The sequence below is a fragment of the Vicia villosa genome, linkage group LG7 (genome assembly GCF_029867415.1).
Source record: "Vicia villosa cultivar HV-30 ecotype Madison, WI linkage group LG7, Vvil1.0, whole genome shotgun sequence".
NCBI classification, from domain to species: Eukaryota; Viridiplantae; Streptophyta; class Magnoliopsida; order Fabales; family Fabaceae; genus Vicia; species Vicia villosa.
The window spans coordinates 89,542,877-89,555,667 of NC_081186.1; the positions used below are offsets into that span (position 1 = coordinate 89,542,877).

At 33.5% G+C, this 12,791-nt stretch overlaps 1 protein-coding gene across 1 annotated transcript; it reads right to left on the reverse strand.

Moving 5' to 3' along the window:
• Positions 1–633: 633 nt before the first annotated feature.
• On the reverse strand, positions 634–1,263 carry LOC131617774 (uncharacterized). The gene is made up of 2 exons (XM_058889028.1): positions 1,147–1,263; positions 634–993 (listed from the first exon to the last, which is right to left on the reverse strand). Exons 1-2 carry the CDS (start codon positions 1,192–1,194, stop codon positions 697–699), a joined length of 345 nt encoding a protein of 114 aa, XP_058745011.1. The 5' UTR covers positions 1,195–1,263; the 3' UTR covers positions 634–696.
• Positions 1,264–12,791: the final 11,528 nt, after the last annotated feature.

Here is a 12,791-nt window from a genome sequence, read left to right on the forward strand (position 1 = left end):
TTCTGGTTGGCTCCTTTGTACTGCGAGTTTAAGTATCCCTTGTATTCTCTTTAATATAACATATTTACTTATAAAAAAAATACCATCATTTGTGTTCTTGTACACAACATTTTGGATAAGTAACTCTAATTGTTTATAGTATTTTGTTAATAAATTGTGTAGTTTATAAATTTATTTAAGGAGAAAAAAGTATTAGTTTATATAAAATACTTTTTATTATTTTTTTATATATTACGAAAAAAGATTAAATAAATAAGACATGTTAACCAAAAAAAAATCTATTTTAAAAAGGGTCTTATAAAAAATGACAGAAAATACTTAAAAACAAAACAAAACTTTAAAGTCAATATTTATGAAAATTAAATCCTCTTTAAGATTATGAACTAAATTAACTTTGAGAAAATGAAATTTTGAACTAGTGATTTTTAGCCAAAAAAGTAGTATACCAAAGTTGTCAAAATTATCGAAAGTGGCTTTATGAGGACTAATTAAACAAAAAATAAAATAAAAATAATAATCATATAGCAGTAGTAAAAAAAAAAATGGATACACTTTCATTATTTAATGACATACTTCATAATATAGCCAATAACAATGCCTTGATGACAACTTATATATATATAAATCTACTAGTTTATTCTTTTTTAAGGCTAATTTCAACCCTTATTTGATAGCAATGAATCCATTTTCTTTACTTCAAGGTTGAACATGTTTGTCATGTTTTTGATGATATAATATGATATTAGGATGAACATCAAAGTTCCTAACAAAAGAATGATCTTCTTTTTCTGCACTTGGAACTTGCTTGTCATGTTTTTGATGATATAATATGATATTAGAATGAACATCAAAATCCTTAACAAAAGAATGATCATCTTTTTCTTGAGCTGGAACTTTAATAAGATTTTTAATTGCTTCTGGCATTGCTTCCTCATTCATCTTATTCTTCCAATACTCTCCCAAATCCTTTCTTCCATAGCTCATGTTAGCAACCTATTAAATCAATTCAAAACAAAAACATCACTAACATATTCAAATCTCAAAACATTATACTCTCCACAACAATAGTTTTTAAGGTTTTTAATACTACAATTATTATTTTTTGAATATTTTTAGAGTTTTTTTTGGAAGAAAAAGAAAACTTACCATGAGAAGAGAGAAGAAAACAATGAACAAAACTTGAATGAACTTCATTTTATTTTTTGCTTACTAGTATTTATTTTTGAATGATATGAGATGGTATGGTGTGTCTCTCTATATATATAATCTGAGTCAGGTGCATTGATATTTATGATGTCAATTTAATCAATTCAAAAACTTTATTTCATTGATATCTGTGATGTCAATTTAATCAGTTCAAAAACTTTTATTTTATTAGTTGATATTTGTAATCTCAATTTAATAAATTCAAAGACTTTTATTTTATTAATAGGAGAATTATTCTGAAATTTATATCCACTATCTGCATCTGGACAAAGTAAAAATGACACCGACCAAATTGAATTTATTGCATTTCAATGTTTTCATCCCTTTGAATGAAAATCATGTCAAAAAATAAATCAATTTTAATTATATATTGAGTATATTTAATATAAAAAATTTAAGTATATTTAATTTTTTTTAAAATTAATTGACACGCATAGATGTGTAAAGAGATTTTACAATGTTAATTAATCGTGATTATTAATTTTTTTTAATTCAATTTTTATTATAATAATTTATAAAATAACATTTATAAATAATTATGATATATCGACGGTAAAAAGTTTCACGATAAAAGTGTATGGCAATTTAGAGGGAGAAATTAAATAGTAAGAGCCGAGTTAAATTTTGTCAAATTTAAATTTGACTTGTTAAAAATTTTAAAGCCTAAGTGTATGTTTGATTCCACGTCTATTAAATTTAAAATCAATTATAGAGATTGATTGGAGTGATTTTGTGGTGTTTAGTTTTTCAAAAGTAGAATTGAATTTGTCACTAGAATTGATTCTACTTTTTTTTTTTTTGACAGAAACAAACTTAACGACTTTCATTCCTTAAGCAAAGATCAATACAAAGAGGTACCATATTAAAGAAATTATGCCTAGACCAAGAATTGGCCGCCTTAGCTAAAGTATGGGCGACCGAATTCGCTTGGCGCTTAATAAACTTTACCTCAAAGTTCGGAAAGAGAAACAACAAATTCTGAATATTCTTAATAATAAGGCTAAACTCAGAATTACCTACATGTTTAGAGCGAATAACTTTAGTTACAATTTGACAATCACTTTCAAAGATAACATGAGATAACTGAAGAGAGATGGCATGTTGGATTGCTTCCTTCAAAGCGGAGGCTTCAGCTTCAATGACGGAAAGAGAACCCACATCCCAGGCCACTCCACCTGTGATAAATCTCCCCACATGATCCCTAAAGCACCATCCTCTATTAGTAGTACCACAAACCTTGTTGAAAGTTGCGTCAACATTGCACTTTACTTGGTTTACCGTAGGTGGAACCCAAATTCCATAATTAATATTAGGACCGGAAGGATTTTGCTTCTCTTTGGCTAAGAACCAATCGTACCAATTTTGATAGGCTTGTAAACCGACCCGCATAGGGTCTTCACGAGTATCTTGCCATACTACATTATTTCTACTTCTCCAGAGCATCTCAAGACAAACCGCAAATCTTCCTGCATTCCTACGATCCTCACGGCTACAAACATCAAAAATAAGTGACTTAGCATCGCGGAATGTATGTAAACGGGATTCTATAATAGATGACAAACCTGCTGCCCGCCAACTTTGGCTAGTAGAACAACACCCAAAGAACACATGCCACTCATCTTCATCTTCTAACTCACACCAAGGACATAAGGTCGGGCATTGAACATGATGTTGTTGAAGTTTTGACCGGGTCGGGAGACAACCCCTACAAATTCGCCATAACAAGTGTTTAGCTCTGGGAGGCGCTAGAATACTCCAAAGATTACTCCACTTGCCTTCAGTACCATATTGATGAATATTACTTTGAAGCCGTCGCCATAGTCTATACCCCGATTTCACACTATAAACACCACTTTGTTCCTCTTGCCAAATCAACCTATCCTCCACTACATCCTCCACTAACGGAGTGCTAAGGATAGATTCGGCCTCCTCCCTACCAAAAACTCGATTCACCTTAACCACATCCCATTGTTTTACATCAGGTCGCATAAGATCCTTGACAAAGAGATCATAAGCATCTTGCTTTTGAGGGTCATTCATCCACCAACTATCCTTCTCACGGAGCCACGGATCAAACATCACTTTAATATGACTACCATCTCCAACACTCCACCTGCTCCCCAACTTTAACACATCCTTCGCCTTCCACAAACTCCTCCATACAAAGCTTGGATTATTACCAATCTTGGAATCAAGAAAAGAGGAACGAGGAAAGTACCTTGCTTTGAAGATTTTAGCCACAAGAGAATTAGGTTTCGACAAAAAGTTCCACCATTGCTTTGCAATCATGGCCAAATTAAAAGATCTAAAGTCTCTGAATCCCATACCTCCTTCACTTTTCAAGCTAGTCATCCTCTCCCATGACATCCACCTAATGCCTTTGTTGTGACGACCTCCTCCCCACCAAAAAGAATTCAGCATTTTTTCAATATCTTTCACCACGCCATCAGGGATCAAGTAGAGACTCATGATATAGGCTGGGATCGACTGCAGGACTGATTTGATCATAACTTCTTTTCCTGCTCTAGATAAGGATCGGCCACTCCAGGAGTTGATTCTTTTCCAAATTCTATCTTTAAGAAAAGAAAAGACCGCCTTCTTACTTCTACCAATCATAGATGGTAATCCTAAATAAGTTCCTGTGCCATAATTGATTCTACTTAAAATTAGAATTTGTAGTTTCGGTATCTAAAATTGATTATGGATGACTTTTATACTAAAATTTATGTTTCAACTCACTTTTATATAAGAGAAAATGGGTGATGCACTGACACTGTAAAATATTTTTACACTGTCAACCAATCACCACCATATATCTAATTAAAACATTCTTTTATTTTTTAAAAAGTTTAATGGCATGACAAATTTATGGATTTCTATTGGATGACAGTGTAAAACTATTTTACATTGTCAGTGTACTACCTTTTAACTCTTTATATAAATATATTCAAATATAAATCAATCTATTAAACTCAATTATGTGCATTGTCAATCCAAACACAATATAAATCTTTCTTGTAATCTTTCATAGGCTTGTTTTTTTAATTTGAACCTATCCAATGTGTGATAGATCTATTAACTAATTTAAAAGTGTTTTTTTATTTGAATATTTATAAATAAACGACTCAATTATTATTTAAATTAAGAAACTAATTAAAATCTTATGAGATTAAATACGTGCTTTCATTAAATATGTGCTTTCACGAAATCTTTGCGGGGATAATTCTCGAAGAACAATCTGTTTCTGACAATAGAGAATAGATCAGAATGTAGAGGAAGTATATTTTTCGTATTCGAAACCGAGGCCAAATGACTCCTTATATAGGAGATCAATAATAGAAACCGAAAAGACACACATGTTCGGTAAAAACAGTTATGTTAGTTGGGAAACGACGCACATGTTCGATAAATCGGTTATGTCCGTTGGGAAAGGGTGCAACTATTCAAACGAAAATTTCGTTCGGGGCGCTGCCCCGCACCCTGCCAGGGACTCCGCTCCTTGGAACCTCGTTTCTATTATTCGTATTCAATTGCACGTTTGGCTCTACGAGCGTGCACTCCGCACTACCCTAACTCGTTTCAAGCTTAACACATAATTGCATCGGCCTTCAGTAAATCACATTACTACCAAAATTACATTGATGATACTAAAATCACCAACAAGTTTTATGATATTATTTCTTTGAGGTGGTAAACTTTTCTTTGAGCTATTCTTATCTATAGCAATTAATCACTTTCATATATCATCAAGTGTGTTCTTTTATGCTTTTCTTATGTTTTAAGTAATTAATGGGAAGGGAACACATGATTTATGTGTAAGAACCACTTTCCCCTTATTAAAATTTGTTTGTGTATGAATCCCTTTTTCCACTTTTTTCTAATTAAAAAAGGGAAATGCTAACAAGTGTTTTTGGAGTATTCTTTAAGTGATTAAAATAGTAAGTTTTTATTATACGTGTATTTCATGCATTAAAAATGTATTGAAAATTAAAATGTTAACTTTTATAAAGAATATTTTTCTTATTTAGTATACTTAAAGAGTGCCCTGAGGGCACTGGGCTTTGACTAATATGCATAAGGATTTTACTTATGCACCATGCATAAGCCTACATAAGCCATTGGATCATGCTTTTAATCTAATATTGAGTATTGTGTATTGAGTGGTGAGTATTAAGTATTGAGTAATAACAATTGATGTCTAGAATTTGATTCAATGATCCAAGGGTCCATAATAGTCTATGCTTGGTGCATAGATTTTTATCTATGCACGGTAACTGCACCCAGGGCACTGGTTAGCAAGACCCATTAAAAAATTGGTCATGATAAGATTACAAATAAAAAAATAATAATAATAGGGAATTTTGTTTTGGAAAAGAGAAAAAGGGATATGCACTGACAGTGTAATGTATCCAATCAAAACATAATTTTAATTTAAAAAACTAATATGACATGACAAGTGTAAGGATTTTGATTAGTTGTATGTGTAAAGTAAGTTTACACTGTCGATGCACTACCTTTAAACTCGATGAAAAAAAATCAAATTTAAACTAAGTTAATATAAAATTTGAGTTTAAAGGTAATGCATTGTCAATGTAAATTTTTTATTTTACATGGTCAATACATCACAATTCTTAAAAAGAAATACTTTATATCTTCTTAAAAGAAAAAGTTAAATTTTTATAAAAATTAACGGTTATGATTTCACCGACAATGTAAAACTGTTTTACACTGTCAGTGTATTCCTATTAAATCCATAAAATTTTCTAAATTAACTGTTTAAGATGAAAGTTAGTATTTATTTTATATAATATTTTTAAAATTAAATAAAAAAATATTTTAACCCGCAACTTAAATTATATTACTGTGTAATTTGTTGTCAAATAGGATAATATTAACCATTAAATTTGCAATATATTTTTTAATTATTTATCAAACAATATAGAAATCAAATGAGATTTTTAATTCTCCATGCAACGATTTTTAATCAAATAAGTTTGAGATCCTATATTGCCACGAAACTGAGTGAAGTCTTGTTCAACACTAAGTGCAAGTTACTAAGAAGGAGTAGAGTCAACACGAGTGGAGTGAACTTCATCAGGACTTGAACCTTAAGCCAAACTAAGAGACACTAGATCAAGAATATGTGACTTTTTGAACTTGTTGAGACAAAGTTCAAGAACTAGAAAGAGAATTTCTACTTAATCTAAGTCCATGAGTCTGAATTTACTCTTAATAAATGACACTACAGGTGCAAATTCATAAGAAAGGCCTTCAAGAATAACATCAATGTGGTGTGATGCAGGCACGTGATCATTAATAGAGGCAAGACCATCCACAATCGTGCGTACCTTGAGTAAAAATGTGGCGGTGTCGCAACGATGTTCAAAACCTAGATCAGAACCTATCAATATGATGCCATATTAGAATTGATAGAAAGAGTTTGTAAATGCATTTTGAATCTAACTAACTTTTAACTTATGAATGAGTTAGTTATAACAAGCCACAATTGTCTACTTTATGTATAGCAGATTAGTTAACCTACAATAATAGGTTTTATTAGTGCTCAAACTGACATGTGTTAGTCTTGAGTCTAACTTTATTACATACTCTAATATCGATCAACCAATCAAAAACAAAACCAAACACTATCAACTTGTTCTCTCAATCAAGCTGAAACCATGCACTCCACTTTCTGAGATTGAGCTCGTTCGTTTGTTGTAGTTCTCAATGGAATAACAATGAACAAGTCAAGTAATGCAAATAACACCAAAGACACCGTGGCTCTACTTGTTTTCTATCTTGTTTATTTTGTTTGTTGGGTCCACTATCGTTTTTTAATGGAGAAATATGTCCTAGAATTGAACTGGTCATTTAGAAAGATAAAAAAACAAACAGAAAGGTGAACTCTAACATGGCATTTGGCCACCTGCTTCTCGCCTAACGATCCTGATCATCAAGGTTATTGTTGTGGCTTGGGTTATGTTTGCCGAGTTGCGGATTTTCAGTCCTTTTCACTTGTTTTCAATTAATATATATTGGGAAAGTCCAAACATGTGTTTTCTTACTTTTTACAAATAAATCAAGGTTTTTTTTTACAAATTACTTAGCCAAATAAGTCAATAAATACCGACGTATATCACGTAAATCTAGAATTTATCAAAATCCTGAATACAAAAATAGATATCCACTCTAATTGTGTTATAAAAGAATGAGCCAACATTGCACTTATAAGATATAATGATGGGAAAAAAAATCTAATGAGTTATGGTATGCTCTTGCATATGATTGGTGCAAGCACACATATATTGTGCCCATGTGGTAGACATGACCCTAAACTCCTTAATTAGTTCATTAGTGTTATCCAAATACAATTTTTTTACATTGCCACATACCACTGGATATACTTAGAATGGCATCCCAAAGTCAAACATATTGTCATAGCAACTTTGACTGATACGATTCACCGGATTTAGATATCTCAAAATAAAATGCACTTCAACAATAATAAAATTAGTATATTCACTGTGTTGAGTGATATTTTAGCTCTCACAAAAATTGGCTCCTCGTTGTTGATGTTAAGAAGTGTGGTTAGGCCTAACTCAACCCTATAAAACCGGCTTGTAGGGTGAGGATTGCCCCCACTTATAAGGACATGTTCAGGCCATATATTGTCCGATGTGGGACTCTTAACACACCCCCTCACGCCCAGGACTAGACAACTGGAGCGTGGAAATAAATGGTGGGTGGCCCGATAGCGGAAACCATAGAAGGTGGCCCACCGGTTTGGAAAATTAAAAAGGTTGTGGCAAGAGTATGATGCCATTGCAAATTGTATCATGGAGTGCACTAAAGATGTTGAGAAGTATAACAATACTGTTAATTCTCAACGTGTTTATATTTTTTTGGCTGGTTTGGATTCACACTTGGATGGAGTCCGTGGTCGTGTTCTTGCTACAACTCCACTCCCAAGCATTCAAGCTGTTTATGCAATTGTTTGTGCTGAGGCGAATCGCCAAGAAGCTATGCTTGGTAGTGAGTCTTCTGAGGGATCTGCCCTTGCAGTCAAGAAGTAACCTAAGAAAGGAGTTCGCAAGTGTACTCATTGTAATGGAGATAATCATGTCATGGAGACATGTTTTAAACTCCATGGCTATCCCGATTGGCACCCAAAAGGCAAATCTACTTCCAGTAATAAGGCAGAAAATATTAAAGGCCATGTTTCTACTGCTGCTGGATTTGTAACAAAGTCAGGTATATCTAACTCTGCTCTTAATCTTTCTGTTGTTACTAGGAGTAGTGATTGGATAATTGATACAGGTGCTTCTGATCATATGACTTGTGATCCTCACATATTTACTAATTTTTCCCCTTATTGTTCCAAAAATGCCATTATTAATGCCAATGGAGTCAAATCTCCTGTCGAAGGTGTTGGTACTGTATCACTCTCACCTTCCTTATCTATACCTGATGTCTTATTTGTTCCTACTCTAAATTGTAATCTTATCTCTGTTAGTAAATTAACCAAATCACATTCTTGTGTTGCTATGTTTTATCCAACCCATTGTTTTTTTCAGAACATGCATACGAAGGAGAAGATTGGCAGTGGTAGACACAATGAAGGGTTGTATTATCTTGAAAAAGTCTCACAACAAACCCATAAAGGAGCATTGGCTCATCTTGCGAGTAATCTCATACAAGATAAAAATAAAAAAGAAATTTGGCTATGGCATAGACGATTGGGACATCCCTCTTTTAGTTATCTAAAGAAATTATTTCCATCGTTATTTCATAACTGCAATATTTCAGATTTTTTTTGTGAAACTTGCGTAATGGCAAAAAGCCACCGTGTTGTTTTTCCCTTAAGCAATAAAAAATCTGTTTTACCTTTTTCATTAGTTCACACAGATGTTTGGGGCCCTTCCCCGCAATCTACGCATAATGGAAGAAAATGGTTTATCAGTTTTTTTGATGATTGTACTCGGGTAACTTGGGTATATTTGCTTAAACATAAAAGTGATGTGAATGATGTGTTTCGTTCTTTTTATAAAATGATAGAAACACAATTTAACATATGTATAAAGATCATTAGATCAGACAATGGAGGGGAATATTTTAAAACCGAATTAACAGAGTTCTTGAACTCTAAAGGCATTTTGCATCAGACTACATGTCCATATTCACCCCAACAAAATGGAGTGGCTGAGAGGAAAAATAGACACATATTAGAGGTGACAAGATCACTCCTAATAGATGGTAACGTTCCATCTCATTTATGGGGCGAGGCTGTGAACTCTGCCGTTTATTTGATTAATCGGACCCCTTCTAGTGTTCATAACTTTAGAAGACCTTTAGATGTATTGTCTGATCATCATGTTCTTCCCTCTATTGTTCATTTACCACCTCGTGTTTTTGGATGTGTTATATATGTTCACTTACACCGACATCAACGTTCAAAACTTGATAAAAGAGCCATTAAATGCGTCTTTGTTGGGTATGGATCAACTCAAAAAGGTTATCGTGCTTACCATCCAACATCCAAAAGATTTTTTATTTCTATGGATGTAACATTTCACGAAGATAACTTTTTTTTTGTTGATCCTACACTTCAAGGGGGGAATGAAAATGAAGTGCAGCATCTTGATGTTAGTATGTTTGACATCTCAAATACAAAATTATTTTGTGAAAATAAATTATCTTGTGAGGATCACTCTGCAGGTACTGAGCCAATCCTAAATATGGACCTATTAACTTTAGATAATACAACGTCTCCAGATCATCACCAACTAGCTCAATCTTCTCCACATGTTCAACTTGACTCTTCAGCGGTAACTCTTGATCCTTTCCCTATAGATACAAGTATAGATGAAGTTGATTCTGTTTTTGATTCTGAAGTTGACTCTGTTTTGAATGAAATTAATCCTTGTTTGCATGATACCACCAACACACCTAACACTGAACCACCTAATATCCAGTATAATCTTCCACCCCGTTCTAACCGTGGTAAACCACCCGTCAGATATGAACCAGACTTCCAATCCAAAGTTAAATATCCCATTAGTAATTATGTGTCGTCTCACAAGTTATCTCGGTCATATGCGTCATTTGTATCTCAATTATCCTCAATTCCTATTCCTAGTAATGTGCAGGAAGCTTTGGCAGATCCTAAATGGACCGAAGCAATGGTTGAGGAGATGACAGCTCTAAAAAAAAACAACACTTGGGATCTTGTAACTTTACCAAGAGGCAAGAAAACAGTGGGGTGCAGATGGGTTTTTACAATTAAACACAAAGCTGATGGAACAATTGACAGGTATAAAGCACGACTAGTGGCTAAAGGTTACACTCAGTCTTATGGTGTAGATTATCAAGAGACATTTGCGCCAGTAGCCAAGCTCAACACTGTGAGGATACTTCTATCACTAGCAGCAAACCAAGATTGGCCTCTTCTACAATTTGATGTAAAAAATGCTTTCCTACATGGTGAAATTTTAGAAGAAATTTATATGGATACCCCACCAGGTATGGTAGATTCAAATGGTTCGAAGGTTTGCAAATTAAAGAAGGCTTTATATGGATTAAAACACTCTCCAAGAGCATGGTTTGGAAGGTTCACTAAGTCTATGAAGACTTTTGGCTATAAAGCAAGTAACTCGGATCACACCTTATTTTTGAAGAAAGGAGAAGGTAAAATTACTGCCTTGATTATCTATGTAGATGATATGATAGTTACAGGAAATGACCAAGGCGAAATTTCTAGTTTGCAAAAATACCTTACCGCTGAATTTGAGATGAAACAACTTGGAAACCTCAAATATTTTTTGGGTATTGAAGTAGCAAGATCAAAACATGGTATTTTTCTATGCCAAAGAAAGTATACTCTTGATTTGCTATCTGAAACTGGGTTGCTTGCCTCTAAACCAGCAGAAACCCCTATTGAACAAAATCATAAGCTCTTTCATTGCTTAAACTCAAACATCACAGATAAAGGGAAGTACCAAAGTTTGGTAGGGAAGCTGATTTATCTTTCTCATACACGACCAGACATCACTTATGCAGTGAATGTTGTGAGTCAGTTTATGCATGATCCGCGTAAGCCTCATATGGATGCTGTAGAGAGGATATTAAGATATTTGAAATCCGCTCCGGGTAAAGGAATATTGTTCTCAAACAATGGTCACTTGAGGGTAGAAGGATATACAGATGCCGATTGGGCAGGTTCAGCAGATGATAGAAGATCTACCTCAGGATATTTTACCTTTGTGGGAGGGAACCTCGTAACTTGGAGGAGTAAAAAGCAACCGGTAGTGGCTAGATCAAGTGCCGAAGCAGAGTTTAGAGGTATGGCACTTGGAATGTGTGAATTGTTATGGGTAAAAAGTGTATTGTCAGACTTGGGTTTTGAACCAAAAGAAGCTATGAGTTTATATTGTGACAATACATCGGCCATAGAGATTGCCCATAATCCTGTCCAACATGATCGGACAAAACATGTTGAAATTGATAGACATTTCATCAAGGAGAAACTTGAAGCTGGGATAATTGTTTTTCCGTTTGTAAGATCTGAGCAACAATTAGCTGATATGCTCACTAAAGGAGTAGCAAGCAAGGTGTTTAACGAATCTTTACTCAAGTTGGGAATGTGTGACATCCATGCACCAACTTGAAGGGGGGTGTTGGAATAAATCAAATATTGTTATTCTAGAAAGAGATATTTTTGGTATCAATTGATATGTACAGCTGTTATTTTATTTTTAGTTTTAAAGCCTCCTATTATTAAGGAAAGGCATTAGTAACAGAAATTGTATATATATTTATGCCCTCTGTGAATAAGAATATATCAGATTTATTCCAACAGTTGAAAGGGGGCACATTGCAGATATAAGACATAAAATACAAACTCTAGACAATCTCCAATTTGAGAAAAAAAATATACAAAAAATGCGCCAAAAATCATAACGGTAATTTGGAGAAAGTTAGGAATAATGTGGACAAAAATAAACATTGATGAATCACATAAGAATATGCTATAGTAAAGGAACCATAAAGCACAATAATCTTTGTGATTTTTCAGAAGGTTTCTCAGTTCAACGAGAAAAAACAAATATATTGAGAGTTGATTTTATGTTTATTATGGTAGCAATTGAGCATGCTAAGATAAAAGGTTGATAGAATGTTAGGATGGAGAGTCATTATCAAAGAAGGAAGAAAGTGTGGATAGAAGTGATCAATAAATTAAAGAAGCGTTTCTCTATGTGAAAAGGAAGGAACATTTCAATGGGAGGTAGAGTAACGCTTATTAATTCGGTTTTAAATTCTATCCCTATTTTCACTCTTTCCTTCTTTAAAGTTCACGAAAAAATTGTCAAAGAAATTAGGAAAATCCTAAGTGAGTTTTTATGGAGCGGTAAGCTTGATAAAAGGTGTATCCATTGGGTTAAGTGGGATGTAGTGTGTAGGCCTAAGGCGAAGGGTGGTTTGGGCATTAGGGATGTTAAAGAAATGAATAATGCTCTTCTCTTAAAATGGAAGTGGAGAATCTTGCATGACGATGAAGCTATTTGGAATAGTTTTATAAAAGCAAGGTA